The sequence below is a fragment of the Anas platyrhynchos genome, chromosome 4 (assembly GCF_047663525.1).
Source record: "Anas platyrhynchos isolate ZD024472 breed Pekin duck chromosome 4, IASCAAS_PekinDuck_T2T, whole genome shotgun sequence".
NCBI classification, from domain to species: Eukaryota; Metazoa; Chordata; class Aves; order Anseriformes; family Anatidae; genus Anas; species Anas platyrhynchos.
This window is the reverse complement of record NC_092590.1, coordinates 24,329,147-24,353,916: the sequence shown is the minus strand read 5'-3', so window position 1 is coordinate 24,353,916 and position 24,770 is coordinate 24,329,147. Positions and strand designations below refer to the sequence as shown.

At 38.8% G+C, this 24,770-nt stretch overlaps 1 protein-coding gene across 32 annotated transcripts in view; it reads left to right on the top strand.

Annotated features, from left to right (window-relative positions):
- Nucleotides 1–24,770, top strand: part of TENM3 (teneurin transmembrane protein 3) — a 1,327,252-nt gene that overhangs the window by 1,289,930 nt on the left and 12,552 nt on the right. For all 32 annotated transcript variants that reach the window (XM_072037263.1, XM_072037264.1, XM_072037262.1 and 29 more), the window contains 5 exons: nucleotides 77–231; nucleotides 1,081–1,955; nucleotides 18,200–18,375; nucleotides 19,106–19,341; nucleotides 24,136–24,432. In XM_072037263.1, the coding sequence (XP_071893364.1) occupies nucleotides 77–231; nucleotides 1,081–1,955; nucleotides 18,200–18,375; nucleotides 19,106–19,341; nucleotides 24,136–24,432 (1,739 nt within the window). The remainder of the gene's footprint in view (nucleotides 1–76; nucleotides 232–1,080; nucleotides 1,956–18,199; nucleotides 18,376–19,105; nucleotides 19,342–24,135; nucleotides 24,433–24,770) is intronic.

The following is a 24,770-nucleotide window of genomic DNA, read 5'->3' as shown; positions in this document are numbered from 1 at the left end:
ATACCACTCAGGCCCGTAGTTACAGATAATATTAATAGCTGGCACAAGAAACTAATTTTTATCCTCTTCACTGAAGGAATAGCAATCGACAAGAATGGGTTAATCTACTTTGTTGATGGGACCATGATCAGAAAAGTGGATCAGAATGGCATAATATCCACGTTGCTTGGCTCCAACGACCTGACCTCAGCACGGCCTCTAACCTGCGATACCAGCATGCACATCAGCCAGGTACACATTAACAGCCTCTAATTCAGAAAGCAAATCTGGGGCTAGAAATGCAAATGCAGCTTCCTTGCCCATTAAAATAAAACTGGGTGGAGTGTGTAATGAATATTTAAGAGCAGAATTTGTGGAGAAAGAAATCTATTCCAAGGATGTGAATCTCAGTGTATTCTCCTAGCTATAAATGCTGCTGTATTCAATTTTTCTGCCCATAAAGTTCAGTTTAGTTTAGAACAGCAAAACCATCAGCAGGAAATGTTAAGTCCAGTAGTAAATACTGGAAGAACGACAGATATGTTAGAATTGTATTGGCATGTCGATGTTTTCTGAATTAGTAATAGCCTACTAGGGTGAATGAGAGGATATATATATAATAGAGCAATTCTTTTTTTGTCTCAACAAGTTTGTATAGGTAAGAAGAGATGTCACTAGTGCTGTGTTTAGAAATGGAGCATAGTCCAGTGTTTCATATTCTGGAATGTAGTAAGTTATTTTTGCTGGTGCAAAAATAAAAAAATGACTACTGTCCATGAACACTAGACTGATGGCTCTCTCTACTTTTATTTATGCATTGGTGATACAAACAAGTATGGCACTTATTGGAGGGGAAATTTGACCTGTATTATAGTTCCAATGCTGCTGTTTTTCAATGAAGCAGTCATCTGGAAACCTGTCCCCTTGCCTTCCTGAAATCTTTCATTTGCTGCATTTCTTTTTGTACAAGTCTTTTTGTCTTGATTGGTTACAGCAGATGAAAAATATCCGTACAGCATTCTCTAAAACTGAAGGAGAATTCATTCATTTCATTTAAGGTGCACTAGTGAACTGTGTAGTAAACCACTTCTCTTTGTTAAGGTTCGTCTGGAATGGCCTACAGATTTAGCTATCAACCCAATGGATAACTCCATTTATGTTCTGGATAACAACGTAGTTTTACAGATCACCGAAAACCGTCAGGTTCGCATTGCTGCGGGGAGGCCAATGCATTGCCAAGTACCCGGAGTGGAGTACACGGTGGGCAAGCATGCTGTACAGACCACATTAGAGTCAGCAACTGCCATTGCAGTGTCTTACAGTGGGGTACTTTACATTACAGAAACTGATGAAAAAAAGATTAATAGGATAAGACAGGTCACAACCGATGGAGAGATCTCATTAGTTGCTGGAATACCTTCAGAGTGTGATTGCAAAAATGATGTCAACTGTGACTGTTACCAGAATGGAGATGGCTATGCTAAAGATGCCAAACTCAATGCCCCTTCCTCTTTAGCTGTGTCTCCAGATGGCACGCTGTATATTGCTGATCTGGGAAACATTAGGATACGGGCTGTGTCAAAGAACAAACCCTTATTGAACTCAATGAACTTTTATGAAGTTGCTTCTCCAACTGATCAAGAGCTTTATATCTTTGATGTCAATGGTACTCACCAGTACACTGTGAGCTTAGTCACTGGAGACTACCTGTACAATTTTAGCTACAGTAATGATAATGATATTACTGCAGTCACGGACAGCAACGGCAATACTCTTCGTATCAGACGGGACCCCAACCGGATGCCAGTAAGAGTGGTCTCTCCTGATAACCAAGTCATCTGGTTGACGATAGGCACTAATGGATGTTTGAAAAGTATGACGGCACAAGGACAAGAGCTTGTTTTATTTACCTACCATGGCAACAGTGGACTTCTGGCAACTAAAAGTGATGAGACTGGATGGACCACTTTTTTTGAGTAAGTACATAAAATAAAGCGAGATGCTGTATAGTTCTATTGAGCTATACAGCACCACTTGAAATATTGCTGAAGACTGGTAAGTAAATGTGAAGATGACACTTAATATCAAAAAACACTGAAAGATAATTTTCGTTTTCCAGGCTGTCCACATCTATCTTATTTATTCTAAGCATTGGGTCTGCATAATTCATTATTTTCAATTTATGTTTTATACATTAAAATAATTGTGAGACAACATCTCACTCTTGTCAACAAAGTTGTAACTCAGACAACTACGATTTTTACATTTGCTTGAGAAACTAGCTTTTTATCCTTTTTGCTCATTAGATTGACATTGTTCTGCAGCAAATACTGACAAGAAATGTGCTTCACTGCTAAACATTTTTTTTCTTTATTTTTTAACATCTTTTCTTATTACATGCCTGCACTTTCTTTTACCCACAAAAGGCTGGGTGGATTTTTTTTTATTATTTTTTTTGAAGTGGTGAAAGCTTTTTTCCCTGAGTGGCAAATATCCAGGACCATCTCCTGGATGACATGACAAGCTTTCACACAGGTGGACCCTGGGCGGAGGAATCTGAGAAGAGAAAGCAAGATCTTGGGGGAAATACCATTCCTGTAGGAATAAACTGAAAACACAGACCACCAGCAGTGTGTGGTATACACACATGCAAACACAACAGTGAGAGATACTAGATTTTTAATTTTACCAACCTCTGAAAAATCTTTTAAGTTAATTGTTTCACCCTGTATAAGTCATTATATCATCAACGCCTGTTCATAACAGCCAGATTAGCAAAAAGTTTTACAGAATCCTCAATTATATTGAAGGAGGAAGGTCATGACAGTTTATAGATAAACGAGTAGAACCTGACAGTTCAGATAGTGCCTTTAAAGGCAGTTTCATCCCCTAATGAACTAGACTACAGACTGATATGCCAAGCAAAACATATCAAAAATACAGCTTAAAACACAATTTATTTTAACAAAGATTGATGTAAAATTAACACTGATTTTTTGCAGTTATCTCAGTCAACTGGAAAATAACGTATGTTCTTAAATCACTTGAAAGACAGATGCCATGGTTGGGTAAAACTGTGTCTGTGAAGGAGTGGAAGATGTAAAGTTAGTAAGATAAGTAAAAGCATTAGAGAGCCCTCAGTTGAAGTATTCAGGATTACAAAGGGCATCATGAAAATCCAGTAAGTCATTCTTCTTTTTTTTTTTCCTTCCTTTCTCCTATCTTTTAGATGAAATGCAGTAGCAACTGCTGCCAAGGTCAGGGCCTGAAAAAAAGCTTTCAATTCAACACACATGATAAAGAAAATAAAGTGCTGGTGTCAGGCAGTGGCAGCAAAGCCAAACATCTGTGTTCTGAGATAACTTCACATTTATGTCAGTGTACATTTGGCCGAGGCAGTACACAGGAAGGCTATGAGCACCTGTATCTACTCTCCAACCTTTACATTTGCCCATCAGAGACACGAGAGCAGCAGGTGCTACTTCACTGCATATTGTGTCCTGAAGTGGAGACACGGCTAGAAGTGCTGATTCCTAACAAAGACAGCAGGTGGAATGGCACTGCTGCCAGTTTTAAGGTATTCTTACAATAAGCTGCAAGTTGGCAGGCCTTTTGGAGTGGGCACGATACCAAAGCATTAGCGCACGTCTGTAATATTTAATTGTGCATTTGTGCATCGCTGTGCATCTTTTTAGGTCCTGCCAAGAGGACACAAGCACAGCGAGGATACACAGAGGAATGAGAGAGGCACAGAGGAATGAGAAGCTGTTCAGTCAGGAGAGCATGTGTTCTCAGTCCCGCGAGTTAGCCGTGTCCTATATGCTGAGAGACCAAAGCACAGCTTCAGATGGGCTGTAAATACTCATCTATTTCCACAGCGTAAATCCAGTATTTAACTGTGACACACAAAACCCACTTGTTTCCAACATGTGATTTGGGCAAGGCAGTCAATTTGGGGGATAGTGAAGTCCCTTACTGAAATTAAGGCATCTGTTGGGTACAGCAGGCACTTCAAATCATGCTGACATTCATACTGAATAATTGAGGACCCAGAGTTTTAATCAGGGCAGTAATTTCTCACCACGATGTGTGTAGTTGTTGCGTGCCTACTGTGGTGCACTGCAGAAGCAGCTGATGGCTCCTGAATGTATCGTCATGGTGTCTGCAAGATCACAAGAAAAAAGCAGATACTCTGTTCGCCAGTAAGCATTTTAAAGGCCTGTATTTTTCCTCATAGGAAGAATTTATGCTACTGTGTGTCATGAAATAGATAGTTATTTACTGAGTTTGTAAATAGCCCTCTTTCACATCTGGTCTGCTTTCGTGCAGGCTTTCTGGTCTGTGTTAGGTATGTCCAGCTGGCTTGCACAGAACCCAAAGGGCAGGCTATTCCCCTCAGAAAGTGTTAGTATTATTTCCAAGCTGCTGTTTATGCGCTTCCTAAACAATTGCCTCGGACCAATGTCTCGTTAGAAGTCCCAGGCTGAAATAATTATGGAGAGAGCAAAGCAATTTCATTCACCCCAAATCTGCAAGTGTATTAGGCTTTTGCAGAAGCAAAGATATTAATCTCCTCTCTGTATCCATGGTGAAGAAGTAATCTGTTTAATTGCAACAAGGAAGATGGAGATTAGACATTTGGAAAAACTTCACTGTGAAGATTTTGGAGCCCTGAAGCAGACAGACAACAGTGACCCCTTACCCTTCACAGGCTGTCTTTAAGAACAGATGAGACATCTTTGAAGACTAACTTGGGAAGAACAGATCCTGCCTTGGGGTAGGGGCTGGACCATCTGACCTCTCAAGGTCCCTTGCAGTCATGTTTTCTATGATGCTCTGTACAAGTTAATACCAAATATAAAAAATTGTGCTGATTATGTAAAGCTACAGGGAATGAGCAAAAAAAAAGCACCGAGTTATTTTTCTTGCCAAAACAGCATTCTTAAAGACATCCATTGGGTATCAGAGCTGCTTACTGTTTTTGGACATAAAATCCCCATACACTACATTTGTGTCTGTGTACTTCCCTTTTGAACAAAAAGTAGATAAAAACGAGACCATTCTGCATCTTTTATTCTGGGATCAGCAAACATTGTTTTGACTTTGCTTTTCAGTGGTGGTGATTTGTAATAGTAAATCTGCCTTCAGCTGGATTTCCAGAGGCTTCTGCATCTATTGCCAAAGTGGAAACCATGCATAGTGTTCAGTGGCTTGTGTTGGAGTGACATGGGGCGTGTGTGTGTTTGTGTATCTCAGCCCCAGCTTTTGGCATTTTCACGTTGGTAGGTAGTATGGGCTAAAGATTCTTCAGCTGAACATTTTTCTGCTGAAAAAAATGAAGTCCTGTTAAAGCTGTAAGGTTTCCCTAGGATGCCTGGATAGGAATAAGAAATGAGGAGAAGAAATTGTTCTGACTTTCTTGTTCTATTTTGGTAATAGCAAAATATTTCAGTTTCATTACTGGATACATTTTCTTTTCATATAGGAGTTTATTTATGTATTTTATTTACTTTATTTACTCTATATTATTACTCAGCTTCTCAAAATATTTTGGGAAGGGAATAAAGTTTATATTCCATTGTGAATTTAGACTTTCTTTCAACTCAGACTTAAAACCTTTTAACTGTTAGAATTTCCAATGGAATAGAAATGTCATTTTTCATCTGTGATTATGGCTGGGTTGTTTCACCATTTGGTGGTCATGCATCTGCTTATATGGCAGAAGTTACAGTGGAGTAAAAATGCTGCATTTCTAGTAATAAAAAGATCAGTCTTCAGAGCCAATTCAGTAATAGCTTTGTTAACTCTTGTACAAATCTGTACAACTGCACCATGGATTCTGCTGAGTTCTCAGTGATGCGGGAGTAGATTTAAGACAACTATTTAATTTTTTGTTAATTTTTTAGAGCAACTTTTTAGTGAAAAGAGGAACCTTTGAAGAAAATACTGCATCCCAAAATTGGCAGTCGCTGCCCTGGCACATATGACAGCATCTTTTTATGTTGTCCCTCTTCCCTACAATCTCAGTCACACCAATATCAGAGCCAAAAAGAAGTTTACTTTTTATTTTATTTCATCTGGACACTAAATGATCTAGAGTTTATTTTATTTAGTCTCCACTTTGCCTGAGGGAAGGACTGGCATACAGGAAATACTTGTTTTATTCTTTGTGTTTTTCAAAGTGAAAATTACAAGTGCTTGTAATCAGAAGTGAACTCCTAAGAAGCCCCAGGGTGCCCCTGTGCAACTGGCTCAGCGGTGCAGGAAAGCAGAGCCCTGCCATGCCATGTCTCCATGAACGCCTTGGTGTGCCAGCACTTGCCAGCCAAGTCAGCTGAAAATGCTTCAAAAGCTCACTTAAAAAATAAATAAATTAATTAATTAATTATTAAAAAAAAAAAAAAAAAAAAAAAAAAAAAGCAGTGTGCATACAAACTGGCACCTGAGTGGTCTCATCCTCTCAGACGGCTGAGGACGAGTTGTGGTCAGCCGAGCATCAGGTGGCCGGGATCCATTCCCGGTGGTCCCAGCCTAGGTGTGTCTGCAGGCTCCTTTGTGAAGAGGCAAAGTAATCAGTAAGTTTCCAAAAGGCAACAGATGCTACAGTTCCACACATCTACATTTTCTTTCATTTGTGCCTCGTGCCCCCGTTTCCCTGAGAAGTGCAGACAACATAGCAATCGCCTTTGGCTTCCTCTTCCCCCTTTAGCTAATCTGAGATAACTTTGCTCCCTTAGCTGTGAATTCTTTCCAGTAGCCACTGATTATTATCTCTTTCCTGTCTTCTCCACTCTTGCCTCGCTCTCCTTTTGGGAGCAATGTCAGCAGGCAATATCTGATCCAAACTAAGATGCCTCCTCCTCTTCCCTGCAATTTCACTCCCTTTCTTCCAAGTCTCTTTTTGGCTCTCCAGACCCTCCCCTCCAACTGCATTTCCTTACTTCCTTACCTCGTATCTTGCTCCTTGCCATGTCTCCTGTCATTTCTCTAAGGCGTGTTTGGCTTCCCCGCCTTTTCCTTTCCCAGAGGTGCATTTCTTCTCAATCCCCTCTTGTATCTCTTGACAGTCCGTCCAATGTTTCCCCGGGCACTTCATGCCCTGAGCTCATTTGTCTTCTCGTTCCTCTCTTCCCTCTCTCGCTCAATTCCTGTCTCCAAGGGAATGCAACAGAAATCAAAGAGAGTGACATTAGCAGGCAGAGCTCTTACAAGTTTACTTTGCTCCCACAGTTAAATTAATGAGCTTTCCAGCCCTTCCAGAAAGGCGGTGAAATTGTGCAGACTGTGAAATCCTTACGGTAATTTTACAGGCGAGAGAGTTGCAGGTGAAATGTATTTCCACTGCGTGCTGCGGAGTATCACGCTTTACATATGAAGCTTTTATTAACAATGCATTCATTGCTGTGGTTGCCTTAAAACTGCAGCATTCAGAGTAAGACCCTGCCTCTGGCTTGGACTTGTTTAGTTTCCCCATGCAGCCAGCACATCATCTGTAACTGTCGGCATTTGGCAACAGGGAACAGATGATATTTTGCAGTATTTCTCCTGCTTCGTCTTAATGGCTTTCTGGTGGAGTCTGACTTGAAAATACCGAGTTTCTGCTTGCAAAAAGTCCAAGGAACATTTAATGAAAAGCTAAATTTAGAGAAAAGCAAATATTTAATTTCAATCAGGTAAAAATTTTCTCCCAATAACAGTGTCAATTCACTTGAACTTTTACGGTATACTAAGGTGTTCACAATTCAGTTTCCATCATTAATATTTGTATACTGTTTCTTGTAAATTTGGGGGTAACTTTGGGTAAATTTGGGGTTTTATTTCTGTTTCTACTTGTGTTCATTTTTCTATCACGTTTTTGTTTCAGTGATTTATTTGGATATCAAAAAAATGTCTACTCTTTTTTTCTTGCAATTTTTGGGCTTTCATTCTAATTTGATTTTGTTTTCTTAAAAATACTAGAACCTGGTACAAAATTGTAATCTGTTTTTTGTTTTGTTTTCTTTGTTTTTTACCAACTCTAAACAGTGTTCTCTGAATGTCCTCGGTATCACAGTGCTGTTTAGATATTTTTCTCCTTTTACCATCAACAGCCTTCTGCACCTTTTGCTTTTACTGTCGCTGCTTTGTGCCTCATCTGTCCAAACTGCAGTGGCTTTGAAGTAATTAACCACACTCATCACATCAGTTTTGTATAATGTTCCGATACTGACTTTTGCATCCTCACATGAGCCTTTACTTGCAAATCATGTCTTACAAGTGTGATAACGTTAATCTTCCCATATTATATTTACTCAAGCAACTTAATTCATGTTCTTTTCATTCTTATTTTTTTCCTGAGTGTCTTTTTTGGGATATTTTCTAGACACGTTGTCCTTGCACATGTGCCTCTTTATCCACGTTGCTTCTCTGACTCCAGCAGGCAGTGCACATATTACTGTCTGAAAGCACCTTTTAGGAACTAGCTGGTTCTCTGTTAGTCAACATTTGGTGTTTCTCCTCCTCTCAACATTGAACAGACTGAAATTCTAGTAGGTGTAACCTTCTCTCACCATTTCATATAGACCCATGGAGGCAAGGCTGGCCAAAAAAACTTTAAAGCATTTCCCTCTATTCAAACTAGACAAATATTTCCTCTGCCCAGAGAGAATTCATGGAGAAAAATATCTAGTTGATGTGTTGAATTGTGCATGGCCACAGCAAACTGAAGAATATCCTGTGTTTTAAACCTTCTCCTGGTTACATTGGTAGTCCACACACAGAACTGAGGATTCATGCAACATGGGTTTTCTGAGGAGAGCTTAGTGACAGTTGTGCTTCCTGTCTGTACTTACCATGTTTCTCTTTAGATAAATTGTTAATTTATTTTTTTTTTTAATTTCTAACTTAAACTTCGTTTTGCTGAGAACAGAGGTTGTGATCTCACAGTTTTCTCAGCAGGAACACTAACTCAACTTTACTGTACATTTCATAACTATAATACAACATGCTGTTACATAGTATGATAAGGGTTATGCTCTCAGTGGAGAACACAAACTTGCAGTTTCAGACTCATCCTACTAACTAACAAAGCAGACATGTTAAAAATAATCAATAGCAATGTAAAATTTTTCAGAGAACTTCAGCTTGTACCCTAATTGCTCAGGTATCAGTAGCAGATCTAGTTTGATAGACATTTACCTGTTCCTTTTTTTATTTTTTTTTTTGAATGTTTGCTATTTCTTGTCCTTAGAACTAGTCTACGTAATACAAGTAGAACTGAGAAACCATTGAATAGGTAATAATATCAAAATAGCAACACTGAAGACACATATCATTATTACATCCTACGTGCATGAAAAAAAAAAGAAGTGCTTTGATTTCTGCCAAGAAAATCAGCATATGATGTCTCTGTGGTTTTGGAAAGCACTTACAAGTAAAGATAGTTCAGCAAAAAAACAGTGTCTTTCTTGCTAATGACATAAATGTCCTGTACTGTCAATCCAATCAACTCTGTTTAGGCTTCTGAAAGTATCCATTTCGCTTCTGGCTTAATCAGGAGCTTAAGAATACCATTTGTTCAGTTATCCCCACGGTAGTGTTCTTGTCCCATGTTCATTTTCTGTATCAAGCACGAGTCAGTGAGGCTAGAGCCAAGCTCGCTGTCTCTCCTTTACACTCACTTCACTGGGGAGCTGGTGCACTGAGCGTGGAAGGGCAGCTCCAGCCTTCACATAAAAGCTGTGTTTTCAGCCCCACAGTATTCAAGCACAGCCTTCATGCTCAGGCCTCACCTTGCACTGCTTCTTTCACCAGGTGTTGCTTCGTTCACTGCAAAGCACCGTTCCCCCAGAATGCCTGTTCTTGGAAGTCATTTTGGACTAGGTCATTAAGATGGTCAATCTTTCTGAAGATTTTGGTCGTTTTGTTTTGTTTTGTTTTGTTTTGTTTTGTTTTGTTTTGTTTTGTTTGAAGCAGGTTGCTACAGTTTTCATGAAAATGGGCAGTTTGGATAGAGGAGGATGTCAGGACTGATCAGCTTTTTAGGGAGTCTACAGAGCACATGGCACTGAAAGCCCTACCCAGTTCCCCCAGCAGATGAGAGTCTGTCACTTCAGCAGCCTGCATTGGCTGGGTGTGATTCATGCACCAAAGCAGTAAGGGTGCTGTAATAAACTAACCGCAGAACCTGAACCTAGCAAAATTTTTTGGCATTTCACTATCCTAAAAAAAAAAAAAACATATAATTTTGCGTTCCTTTTGTTAAGTTTTCTTTTCAAATATAATGTAATTTATTAGGTTCTATTATGTCCAAGTTATGGGTTGTTGTTGCAACCCTGTAAAAACACACAGGTAGTAAAAACTTTTACAGTGAAAAAGAAAAAAAAAGGGGGGGGGGGGGAGGGGGAAGCAACAGTAAAGCTTATTCTGTAAACAACGTCTGACCAAAGAGCCCTGCCTTACATCCTTTTTTTCTTGAAAGGCCTGAGCACTCAGCCCTGATACTATAAGCAGACCTTAAAGCAAGGGCCAATCTGTCAAACAAAGTATATATACACCAAGATTTCTTCTATTTGAAAGGCCACATTCCAGTATTTATATCAGCAGGGCGCACTGTTTATTTGAACAGCAATAGCCGAGCTAGGCAAGAGGGGGGAAGTGACAGAGGAACAAAACATGGGCCTCAGGGAGCCCCGAGATCAAAGCCTGCAGGGAGCTGCCGCGGGACAGGCGCTCACCCTGCACACCCCTACAAAACCCCAAGCCCAGACCCCACGGGGCTGGGGGCAGTGAATGCCTGTTAGAGGGAAGCTGAAAAGCAAGGCATGAGCATTGAGGTCTTGTAGATAAAAGCCTGGCTGCAGCTCCGTGGCTGCCTGGCTACTGTTGTTTAGGTTGATCTTCGTATGGATGGTCCCTGTGCTATTGGCTTTGAATCTACTGTGCTTGGTTGGAAAGTGTCAGCGCTGCTGAGGAGCACCCCCAAAACCCTGGGAAGCATCTTCGTCCCCAGGAGACACCTCTAATTTAAGCCGCACCACCTCTGTCCTGCTGCTCCCACTGCACCCCTTCCCCTTGCACACACACCAGTCGTTTGTCCTCCTCTTCCAAAAACACCAGCATCGTTCGCACGAGTTACTTATCCAGACTCTTGTGCATGTACAGTTTGTGTCAGAAGTGAGAGGTATGGCAGACTTAATAGTTTGTGAGTGCTTACAAGAATATAAATGGCAGATGCTTATCACAGCAAACAGCACAGTGTTGGAAGGCTGCAACACCGTACGATCTGATGGAAGCAACAAGTTAAAAAGTTTGGCAGTCTTCTGGCAAAAAGTAAAGATAAAATGATGATAAATTCATGTACTGCTTCTTTCACTGCAAAGTACCATTCCCCCGAAACACCCATCTGGAAGTCATTTTGGATTAGGCTGTAAAGGTGGTCAATCTTAGGGGAGCGCCAGCACCGAACTCGCACTTGTTTTCATTGTTGTGCGATGAAGTGGAAAATGAGCATCAGAAATGCCTGGGTGCAGAAGTGGGCGAGCTATCGGGAGGGAAGGTGTTGATTCATTTCTGTGAGCTCCTTTCCAACAGACACATTTTCTGCAGTGATTTCGGTTTAGAGTGTGCCTGTTGTTTTGCAGATGAGTTATAGCTGTCAGGAATGGCCTATTTGGGTGAATTGTTCGCATGTCTAGTATATTGAATGCCAGTTTACAGAAAAGACCGAAAACTATCCTTTTAACGTTATGACAAAATAGATACACATAAAAAAAGCCTCAAATTCTGCGGCTATAACAGGAGAAGGTGAAAAGAAAATTTGTCAATCACTTTCAAGCTGAGGAAATGTCTTCATTAAACATGGGCTGAAACATTCGTCCTGACCAGGTTGCTAAGATAAAAAAAACATTACCTGAATTATTTAACCAGCTGTGCAGTTAGACCAGACTATCCCAGCTGAAGCTGGCCCTTCTCGGTGGAAGACAGGCATCAGATAAAGGGAGAGGAAAAGATGGCCAGCTGCTTGAATTCGGGCTTGAGTTTTCTGACACTTGTTTGAGCAAGACAGAGAAATTCAGCTGATACTTAACAGACTTTTAATGCCTTTCCAGCCTCTGTGAGTTTGCATTTTTCTGTCCAAATTCCATTTTAAAACCAAGTAGTGACAGATAAATTCCTATCCAGAATTGGATTTCAGGCTGCAGTTTACTTTAAGTGCTTCCAAGCATCACTCCTGGACCTATTTTCTGTGATTCGTATTCAGCTACTATTTTGTCAGATAAGTACAGGAGTAGTGAGATGGAGATGGAGGTAGAAGTGGAGAAGTAGAAGCATGAGAGGGAAAGTGAGGGGAGGCAAGATAAGAGACCTTGTTCATATATTTAAGGTTCTGTAAGACTGGTAAGAATACGGATTTTTTTTTCTCATGCTTAACAACTTTCCAGATAAGAACAAAAGAATAAATGCTACCCTTATTAGACAGTAGTCCTTTATTTAAAAAAATAAATAAAATCAAAGCTCGTGTCATAATTTACAAGCTTACTAACATATATCAAGTTGTCATTTACAACACATATGCTCCCTTCTTCCCCTCTTGCTAGGTAAAACAAACCAGTATTAACAGGACATACACAGATCTCATTGTTTATGTTTTTCTTTTTTCTTTTCTTTTCTTTTCTTTTCTTTTCTTTTCTTTTCTTTTCTTTTCTTTTCTTTTCTTTTCTTTTCTTTTCTTTTCTTTTCTTTTCTTTTCTTTTCTTTTCTTTTTTCTTTTCGTTTCTTTTCTTTTTTCTTTTCTCTTCTTTTCTTTTCTTTTCTTCTTTTCTTTTCTTTTCTTTTCTTTTCTTTTCTTTTCTTTTCTTTTCTTTTCTTTTCTTTTCTTTTCTTTTCTTTTCTTTTCTTTTCTTTTCTTTTCTTTTCTTTTCTTTTCTTTTTGTTTAATCTACCTGTTGTATTTTTAAAAATCTAGTTTACTATTTTGGGTTTCCTGTTATAATTGCACTGTGAATTCACAAGCAAGGTGCTAAACCTTTTAAGGTCTAATACAAACTGTGCAAATAAAGGAATACATGCAAACAGTATATAAATTAATACTGTGTTTAAGAAGGCAGGTTATAATGTATGCATATCTGTAAGGCTATAGAATAAAAGCCAAAAAAAGGCAGAATCATTTGTCTGTCCATGCATCCGTAGGTTATTTTCAGTTTGTGCATTCCTAGCAGGATCGTCCAGTCACTCTTGTTACAAACAAAAAGCAAAAATGTGTATCAAAATTTGCGCCAGGGGAGTTTTAGGTTAGATGTTAGGAAGAACTTCTTTACTGAAAGGATTGTTAGACACTGGAACAGGCTGCCCAGGGAGGTGGTGGAGTCACCATCCCTGGAAGTCTTCAAAAGACGTTTAGATGTAGAACTTAGGGATATGGTTTAGTGGGGACTGTTAGTGTTAGGTTAGAGGTTGGACTCGATGATCTTGAGGTCTCTTCCAACCTAGAAATTCTGTGATTCTGTGAAAATTGGGAAAGCAACTCAGAAATGGAGTGAAGGGGAAGAGCTACCTAAATGTCATGCTGTTGAAGTTAAGAGTCTTTTCCTCTCTTCCAAAAACCCACTTAATGGTTGAAGATGGGCAGAATAGAGCTCCCAGTAACTTGCCATGCCCAGTTTTAAAATGGGAGGACAAGAAAGTTCTGTATCAGTAACAAAATGATAATGAAAGGGAAGCTATATAAGCTATGCATTTGTTTCCTTGTAATCAGCAAGATAGCTATTTTATTACTGTTTTAGCAAAGCAATGATACCCAATCAAGATGGCTTCTCCTTACTACAGTTTTCAAACTGCAAGTTCACTTTTTGGAGGGACTAAGCTTCAGGTACATCATGGGAGGCTAAACACGGCTGAAAGAAGGTGTTTGCAAAATGACAAACATTCTTTAATGCTGAAGACGACAGACTTCATTGTAAATGTGAGCACAGTGGCCACAACAAGCTCAGTGAGACATTTAACTGCCAGGTTAGGGTGGATTTTCAGTATGTATCTGAACACAGTGATTATACACCTAAACCAGCAGCACACCATACTGCAGAAGTTTCTGCTCTCACCCACCAATAAGCAGCACATTGATATAAGAGGCTTCCTGTGAATAACATGAAACAAGTAGGGTAATGCTCCATGAATTTTCTAGCCACTCTTGATAATTCAAGATGTATAAAGGAAATGCCTGATGTGCTGAGCGAGTATGTGGCAGTACTTTCCATTCTACTGTCAAAATTATACATGTCTATATTATGAGATGTATTCATGCCTCATTTCTCTAATACAGTATCCCAACTAATAGTATAATCCATAACCAGTCTTTAAAGAAATACATAATACACATTTGCACTGTATGTCTTGTTATCTGAAATGTACAGGAACCTTGTGCCTTGCTCTTAAACCTGACATGTTTACAACAGCTGGAAAAAAAAATATATGGAATTTATTTTGTTACGGGAATATGCTGCAGAGGTCTGTGGAAAAACAGTATCAGTCATAACTTAGCTATTGGCTTTAGCAGCAACCTTTACTATACACTTCATTTCTATAGCTCCCTATTTTATGTTGAAGTAACTTCAAATATAAAACGTTAATAATGCTCTGCAAGCTGGGGTCGAGCTAAACGTGCTCCAAACTATGATGCAACTCACATGAGAAACAAGTCAGAAATAAAGAAAGTAGGGCATTTCCATCTGTGACAAGGATTGCCAGGAAGTTATCACTGCAAAGTGAAAATTGTCCTACATAGACTAGAACAGAAAATGGTCTGGGAAGGAATGTAATTAAAACTAAAGAAGATGAACAATGGAAGAGGGACTTCCAGCAGGTGAAGAGCGAAAGGTCAAGAATCCGGGAAGCTGATAATCATTATCTCTGAGAATTTCTCACTGCAGAAGGGCAAAACTAGCCAGCAGTGTCAGATCACCCTAAGGAAGAAAAAGAATTTGATCTAAGGGGAAATTCAGCTAGTGGTGGTGGCAACTGTCCTGCCCCTGCTGCTCTCTTCTGTAGTTATTGACCGAATATGAAGATCATTATGTTAATGAGTGGAACAGGGTTTATAGGATTAAAGCGCATGAAGTAATGCCCAGTAAGCAAGTTTTTGTTTTAGATTCTTGAAATGTTTACGTGCAACCTGCTCTTGAGGAATTTAAGAGAGAGGTTGAACGGCTTTGCCTGGAATAGGAGGCAGATCAGAGGGCTCAGCAGTAACATGTGTGCCTGTGCTTGTGTTTGGATGAAAAGATCAAAGAGGCTGTGAAATGCCAAATATAGGTGCTTGCCCTCTAGACTTTATATCTTGTTCCTGTTAGGGCAATTTCAATATTAGAACACAAGACAGATAAAAGAAATCTCTCGGTCTAAAACTGACAATCTTGGATGAATAAATTCACCTTGGCAGCAGAACGCAAGGATATTTGGATGTAATAAGAAAAATAGCATAGGAATGCCCAAAGGTATGAGTGATGTTGCTATGTTGAGCATTGATAAGGCTTTCATTGTGGGCAAAAAGATATCAAGTATAGAAGTAAGTTTAGTATTCGATGTGCAGAATGAAGGACACACATTACAATCCATCATAAAATGGAATATGTAATAAATTGTAGAAAGACCTATTTCCTTTCTTTCTTTTTGTTCCTGGCTATAAAAGTATGAGAAATCCTATTCTTACTCTTCACATCTCATTCACATTTTCTTCCAGCACTGGGATGCCTGAACCAAGCAATCATGGCTTTTAAGATTCTTTTAGCTTTAAAGTCATGTTTTTAAGAACATGAATGTGTAGCATGAATTTTGCTGATCTTTGAACTCTTCCCCTCTGTAATAATATTAGCTGCTTATTCCAGGCTCATGGTGTGCTTTTCATGTATTTGTGAAAGAAAAGAGACCAGTTCGGGAACTATATGCACAGACTGAAAAATATAATATGGAAGCAAGAATGCATAAAACAAGAATAGCAATGTTCAGCGCTGCATACTGTAGTGAAGCCACACACTCTACTGAAAGCTACAGATGCATAGTGCTTACCAACTCCAGTGTTGTACTCAGAAATATGTGTAATTAATTGCTCATAAATGTTATGATTCAAAGGATGAAAAGTTCTTACAGAGAAATCTTGCCTTTTGTAACTTTAGGAAGCATTGTTCCAGATGAAAACTGGCACTTGGCTCCTGGAATCAAAGGACACAAGTAGCTCCCGAAAAGATAACTTGATACCATTTTCAAGCATTCTTCATTAACATGAAAAATAGAAAAGGACAGTAATTGGGGAATGTATGTTCCCCTGGGAGTTTAAAAGGGAAGTTGTGCATGAAAAGAAAATAAATTTATGGAACTGAAGGTCATTCATGGGCTTGCAGTCAAATTTATGCACAAGGAATGTTGGTGTATTTGTTTCAGTTTATTGCATAAATGCAGCATCTCAGTTTGCCAAGTCCTGTATGGGAAAAACAGCCAAAATTAGGGATAGAAACACGCTGGAAGAAACCCTGGTTTTTGAAATATACTTAACTTCAAGAAATAAGTTTCCCCACTTCATTTCCCTGGCTTGCAGAAGGGCTTCTGATTTTTAAACATTCTTTCCTTTTTCCTGTTGCTAAGTGTAAGTCTCTCATAAACAAAGGAAATCAGCTGTGTTAAAAGGATGAAAATGACTGTGTGCAAAAAGCTGTCAAATCTACAGAGTAAGCAAACTGGAAAAAAACATTTCTAAACCTAATCCTTTCAGTTACAGCAATCCGTGCAGTACTCTCGATGTACGCAGAAAGTAAGGGTATTGCAGGTTAAAACTGGAATTAATTCTCCCAATTTAAAAAAGAATTTCTGTAGCCTCAGTGATATACTTGGTTTGTTTTGTTGTTGTTTGGGAGGTTCTTTCCCAGAGGGAGCATTTTGATGATAATTGTAAGTATGAAGTGCCTACCATGCTTTGTGGATCAGCAGGGTCACGTTATTGGTACTTCAGAAGAATAAAGCTTCCTTCAGCTTCCTCCTGCACAGTCACGGTAGAGGGATGGACAACTCCTGACATCAAACAGGTCTTAGGTGGGCTGAATCGCCCTTCAGATACTTGTTTCTCTCTGTTGCAGACACAGGGAGACTCTAATTCTGAAAAACACGCCTCAGCTGAACTCCTGAGCTGATGAATCCAAGCTGTAGTGTTTGAAGAGCTAATCTCAAAGGCAGTTGTATGACCTGAAGCTTACACAGTGCCTTACCTCTGTACATGGTGACTGCAATATCTGTTTGGATTTGACCATGGTCTTGGTCCTGTGTTTGAAAAACATGGTGGAAGTACCCCCTCATTCACTGAGTGCTTACTTGGGTCTCAAAAAGCACTGCTACCAATAGTCTGCACGTCTGATGGGATCACTTTGATTGTCTCGTTTTTCACATACACAGAGCTGCACACATCTTATCAATGGTATTAGTAGCTGGAGTATACCTAACACAGCACAGGAAAAGACATGTTTTACAAGTCCTAAGTCTATTTCCATTACAGACATTTTATCTACCTACCTACTCTTGAATGGATATGTAACTATTGGTTTAAAGAAATATCAGTGGCAACAGGAAAAAGCTTATCCAGTGTGGCTTGTGCCACAGTTCTCAGTCTATGATCCACAGGTAGCTATCAAGTTATATATGCTAGCTGCTATGATTTCCAGCTTACGTAGAATAAATACCACCCGAGATTCTTTCTCTTAATAAACCAAGGGATGTTAAGCACTCAGGACCAGGAGAGCAGGTGGTCCACATAATCAGTGAATAGGAAGGGCCAAAGGGAAGGACTATTTAGATACCCTTTTTATGCACATTTTTGAGGATTCCTACAATAACAACAAAGATCTATTCCACTAACAGGGAGTGAGTACATAATGCTACGGAATTTAGCACCAACAAATACTCTCCCTTTGAAACGGTGAATTAGGTGTGCAGCAGGATCTGGTCACACTTCAAAGACTCATATGCAGAGCTGAAGATCCATCTGTTTGCACTTGCTATCGCCATTGAGGCTCCTGTATGTTAAACAGTCTTTTGACTACTTCAAAGCACGTTTGAAGTCTTTGCTGTGCCTATCCCATGCACAAAAAGCAAGAGTGCGTTAACAATATGAGTAGCTGGTATTTCTGTTCATTTTGCTTGTAAATGAAAACAATTTGTTCCTGCTATGTATCATTTTTGGACTTTTTTTTTTTTTTTTTAGCTATGATAGTGAGGGCCGTCTAACAAACGTTACATTCCCTACTGGAGTTGTCACAAACCTTCACGGGGAAATGGAAAGGGCCATTACGGTGGACATTGAGTCATCCAGCAGAGAGGAAGATGTCAGCATCACTTCCAATTTATCATCAATTGATTCTTTCTATACCATGGTTCAAGGTACTGTATGCAAAACCTTTCTCAGCAGATACTGACCTGAAAACTCTTTTCTTCTGGTACAGACAGTTTACATGAGATGCCTTAGAGGGAAACTTAGAGGCCTAGTGTTTGGAGGAGGTGATACGCACATGCTTTTATACATACATAAAAAGAACTGTTCAGGGAAGGAAGGAGGTACAATGAAAGTATAATTAAATGTTTTCTAACCAAATAGCTTTTGCAACAGTTGTTGGAAGTAGTCAGAATACCTACTTTGCATAAAAAGGGAATCTGAAAAAAGTGTGAAATGGATTGTGAGGGAAATGGGTGTAAAAATAGCATGAAGTGAAATTTGAGCTTTAAAATAGCATGTGACGGCCTAGCAGCCACATCCTTGCAAAAGTCACTAGTCACAACATACTTTGGATGTGGCCAAAAATGCCAAGTGAAACAGCAGAGAATATGTTTTGTGCAACTCCAAAGACTATACTCAATATACAAAGAATATAGGTGGGATTTTTCAGAGGTGTTCAAGTGACTTCCCAAAGGTGTTTTTGCTCTCATGGGATACACATGGATGTGACACAGATGACTTCATCAATCTCACCCTTGGTGTTTATTTCCGTTAGGTCAGTAGCTGAAGTCAACATTTTACATGCATATATTGCATAAGTAGTAGGGAACAAAGGCAGACTTACCCATGGATGTAATGCGTGTTTCTCTGCGTATTGTTTTTTTTTTGCATTTTCAGATCAGTTGAGAAACAGCTACCAGATCGGTTATGATGGCTCGCTCAGAATCCTGTACGCCAGTGGCCTGGATTCACACTACCAGACAGAGCCACACGTTCTGGCTGGCACTGCCAACCCGACAGTAGCAAAAAGGAACATGACCCTCCCGGGGGAGAACGGGCAGAACTTGGTGGAGTGGCGATTCCGGAAAGAGCAAGCCCAGGGAAAAGTCAATGTGTTTGGCCGAAAGCTTAGGGTAAGCATGCAAGCATGCGTGGTGTCTATTGCCTTCTCTTTAACTGAGAGGAAACCTAAATGCATTCTTGCAGGTATTGCCATCCAACAACCACAGAGTATTTACCGCGGGTAAGCTTACTGTAGAGTTTAAAGTTGTTGCTTTTATTGCTTTCTATATTGGCTCTTTTTCCATATTAATTGCTCTTTTCTGTGGATTCTAAGCTGTTCTTTTTAGACTTCAATGCCTTGAAATTACTCCGGATAAAAAGAATATTTTTACTGCTTTCCTTCACTTTTTATTTCCAGCACTGAATTCACACACCTGCTTTTGAATCATTTTAAATTAGTCTACCATAAGTTAGCATGGTCTTAGAGTTTTCTTTCTTTAAAATTTTAAATAAAAAATATACTAATACTTATTTCTGGTAGAAAGGGTGTAACACTGTGAATGTGTATGGCATATTCCTCTAACATATGTCTTTACCATTTTGTTGGCATTTCTTCTTCCTATATAGTGTGTGAAATGTAAGTAGGAAGCAAACTATGATTTATGACAGCCATTTGGTAAAGACAACATAGATTAAGCATTTAAAATTGGGTTGCCAGGAAACCATTTCGAGACCACATCGGAGGTCTGACATACTATTAGGACTGAACTCAGTTCTTTAAAATAAGGCCTAGGCAGTATATCAAATAAAGGTAAGTAATTTCAGACCACTTGACTTCTGAGAGGTAACATGCCATTTTTTAATTTTAATTTTTTTTTACTTTCCTTTGGGAAGGAGGGAATGCTGTCATGCATTTTCTATCTCTCTCTATCGCTTGCCCTGCAAGAAGAATTGATTTTTTCCAAGAAGGAAGAATGATAATGTACAAAAGCTGCTGCTTAAGAACAACATACTTGTACCTAGCTGTGGTAGCAGTCTTACCATGGATAAGGAAGAGAAAAAGAAATCCATGCTTGTGGTGCTCACCCTTGTGGTTCTGGTTCATAGCCATCTTATTACATAGCAAGTTGGGATAATACACCTGCCAAGTAATTCATGAAGGAAGGCTAAGAAAATAAATAAATAAATATATAAATAATCATACCAATAGTATGATTGGTTTTGGTATTGAAACAAATCTCTATGAGTCCAGTTCTGAAAAGCAAAGCAAAATTTTGTCATTCTGATAAAAAGAAGGTTAAAGAAATGTCATGGGCAACTCTGACTTGGAAAAGCTGAAAGAAGGACAGCAAAGAGGGAAAGACCTAATATAAGAGGGGGGAAGTGAGAGCTCATAAATTAGGACAAAATAGTGGTAATTAAAAATGTATATGCAAATGTGAGAAGTAGGGCAGGCAGAGAATATGGGCTAATAAGAGAAAAGAAAATTGCTACCAAATTAAAAAAGGGAAGTTTTTTTTGAAAGTGGTTTACATAGGAAGATACTGCAGAAATGTTGCTCAGGGGTAGGTGGGGGGTGGAGAATGGAAACAAGAACTGAAAGAACAAGAATAACTTACAGAGCTCATCATTTCCATCCACAGATATGTCAGTAACATTTTGCTGCAGAGAAGACAAGTGTAGACAAAAAACAGTGACAAAATGTATTGCCAGTAAATGTGCTCATATATATGACACTTTCACTGCATTATATATATGCAGCATGTAACACCGTGAAGTACACTGTGGGGTTTCTATCTCTTGGGTTTCTATCTTGTAATAGTTATACCCACTGCTAGTAGTCTTTATAAAGAAATAAATGTCGTTTTCACTATTCCTGAACTCGACAAGCCTCTGTCAATCTAACTTTTGTTCAGATTTGTTCCGTGTGTGCTCTATAAGCTGGCTTTGTCACTGGACCTGTACATCTGTTCTGTAAGCTGGTCTTTGGCAAAGACTGCTGCCAGTCCTCTTCAGGGAAGAGCCATTTTGGGGCAGTTTTACTGAGGCCAAGACAGACCCTCACTTACCAGGTTCTTAAATAAAGGAACTGGTACGAGTTCTGCCTCAGGGGGTGCACCTAGAGAGGACAGGTGACACCAAAGAGGGACCTCACAATAAGGGGTTTTGCACTACCTCCTCCAGGCAAGCTCCAAGTCCTGAAGACACCTCCAGTTTTCACATCACCTCTTGAACCTCTGTAAGGTACAATATCCCCCTACTCCTAATGGGGAAATCACTCTCTGGTTTTCATGCTTCTCAGGGAGCCACAGTAGAGAAAGCCAGGAGACAGAGCAGAGCAGGATACGTAGACACCATAACTACTGAAAGAGGACGACAGGTGTCAAGAGACTTGGTTTTGTGTCATTGTGTTTGTTCATTGAAAATTTCCTCAATTACTGTTTATATAATAATGAAGCCCAGAATTACCAAATGTATTTAGAAGTATGATTGTTTTAGACACAATAAAAGTGTTTACACTTTGCTGTAGAAGCATTCAACCAAAGCTAACTTGTCCTTCTAACTGCCACGTGTATTACAAGACCATGCAAGCACAGCCAGTTTCACCCAAAGCTCACGTTTGAAAGCAAGAGCTCTGTCAGCAGATTTTGGAATCTGGCTACAGAAAGAGGCATTTCCTTTCTTCTAGTATCCTGCCCTTACACAGACCAGACAGATGGAAAGTGAGAATCAAGGGATGTTATTATCCCATTTAGCAGATAAGGCAGTGAGACAGCTAGATTAAGTACTTTGCTGTAATTTACACCGGAAGGATGTGCTTAGCCAAGAAATTAACCACAATTGCTTGGACATCTGCCTTAACCATAAAACCACCCTCCCCTCTTTGCCAGTTCAGAAATCAGAAGTACCTATTCTCACTTCAGCATCTAAGCCTGAGAGGCAGACAAGAAAATTAATAAAACTCATAATTAAATGTAAAATAAAGAAGGTAAGATGGAGAGAAAGGGAAGAAAAAAATCACAGAAGCAAAATGGGCAGGGAGAGGGAGAGATGAGTGCAGGCATGCGTGGGAGAGGCTGAGAGATAAAAGCCAGCAATAAACAAGATTTAAGTGTAAATTTAGGCAAATGATTGAATATAAATGTTGGAAAACTTAGACAAAAAATACCTGAAAATTAAAAAGTAAAAAAAAAAAAAAAAAAGGTTAAACTACTTTTAGAATCAGTCTTGTAGCATTAATTTTTCACAGTATGTTTAAATAATATTTGATGGCTCATTGAGTTCATAATGTAGCTATTCTGCATCTACTCGACTTTGTGTTCCTTACTTAGAAGATTTACATGAAAATAGGATTTTTTGTTCTGAAATTGATAGTGCAGATTGTTGTCATGCCAGTGATTTCATATTAAAAATGAGCACGTCAACATAAATAGAGGTAATGAAGATAGATAAGTAGGCAGATATAAGCAAAACTGAATATTTGGAGGTTTTTTAATGTTCGCCTATAACCCATTGCCATTGCTTTAATACCTTTTGTGCTAATAATAAAGGATCTGATTTATATTGATCTTTTAGAAGATCATCATCCTCTGGGTAGAAGTAGCAAAGCCCATGATATATGGATTTTTAAACATGCAGCTCTAAAAAATGCAAAAGTCCTCCAAAAAAACATGGATATCTATTTTCTTTTTCTTTTCTAAATGCTATTTAGTCATCTTAATTCTTCACTTCTTTGGCATATGTACATCGAATACTTGAATAAGTATTTTTAAAAAATCTTAATTCACATAGTCATATGTCTGTCCGCTACTTCTCATGTTAGCAAGATACAGTGTTAAAAATCTTAATTATCAGTGTTTCGTCCTTACCTGCAATAACTAAAAGGCACAGCAGATAGAGAAATGGTTTGCAGATGAACAAAGAAACCTAGAGACCTGCTTGAGAACACTAGAAAGCAGTTACAGAAGATGAGAATTGCAAAAATGCCAGTATGGGAAAAGAAAAACAGACGTTTTCATTTCACAAATACAAAAAATGAAAGCTGATTCAACGAAACTGAAAGTTAACGTATTTAAAACACTAAAACAGAAGGGATGTATTCCAGTTTTAAAGGTATTACATAAAACACACTATCCATCACTGTTGTTTACATATATTTTCAAAAATCAACATAAATATATCTGTTTCAAATTAAAATAACTATAAACCTCAACACATTTATAACTGTTTTGCAGTGGTTCTGTAGTCTTTCAGCCATTTATGGCTTCAACTGGTCAGTTAACTAGGCAAAGGACTTAATCCTGTACTGAAGGTTTCAGCATAATAATATATTGTGGCTATGGATCAGATACTCAGTTAAATTTCCATCTGAACTAGAAAGGTTTTAGCCTGTGGTCTAAAACATGTTTGATCTTAATTTGAAGATTAAATGTGCTTTTGAAGATCTTAATTTTGTATTTATTCTTTCAAAAAATACTTGCTGTAGAGGATTAGGACTCAGTTCATTATCTTAGAGTTTGATAGTCATGACCTGGACCAGCAGGTGCTGGGATATGTCTTAATAGTTTGCTAGATATAGTTTAGACTGCCACAAAATAAATAGTTAGTTCTCTGAAATGGCACTGTTTACTGAAGAAGTTTTCAGTGCATATTTTTAAGTATTTTCTTAACAGTTGACTGAGCATCAAGAAAGAACACAAATAGCAACAAATTCTGGGCCATCTCTTCATATAATGAAACCTTTTAAAATATATGCTAATGCAGTGCATCACATTTACATCAGGAAGTTGCTAAAATAATTTATATACACAGCAAATCAATCACTGGAAATGGTATTTAAAGAATAGCTAGCATTTTGTGGAAATAATAGGTGGGTAGTGTTTGAACAGCATGATTTATGATGTCATTTTGTTTGTTTTAAAAAGGTTAATGGCAGAAACCTCCTTTCAGTTGACTTTGATCGAACCACAAAGACAGAAAAGATCTACGATGACCACCGTAAATTTCTGCTGAGGATTGCCTACGACACGTCAGGGCACCCCACGCTGTGGCTACCAAGCAGCAAGCTGATGGCTGTCAACGTTACCTATTCATCCACAGGGCAAATAGGCAGCGTACAGCGAGGGACGACTAGTGAAAAAATAGAGTATGATGGACAGGGAAGGATAGTGTCTAGAGTGTTTGCTGATGGGAAAACCTGGAGTTACACATACTTGGAAAAGGTAAAGAACACTCAGGGTTTTAAAAATGCTTTGAATGTGCTAAAATTGTGCAGCATCTGACTGCTGTATGCAATGTAAAAACAGGTAGTGAAGCGTATTTCAATTACTCTTACATATCAACATGTGGTTCCTATGGGAATGTTTTATCAAATAGATAAGTAACCGTGCTGTAGCTAATTGTTAAGAATTGATGACTTTCTAAATTAAGCAGCATCTGTATTTACCTTTTATTTCAAATGCTTAAAATAAGGTACAGGAATTAGATCTCTGCAATATAATCAGTTGAAAATCATTTCTTTGTAAATTATCCACTTCTTTCTTCACTAACAAAAAAATCC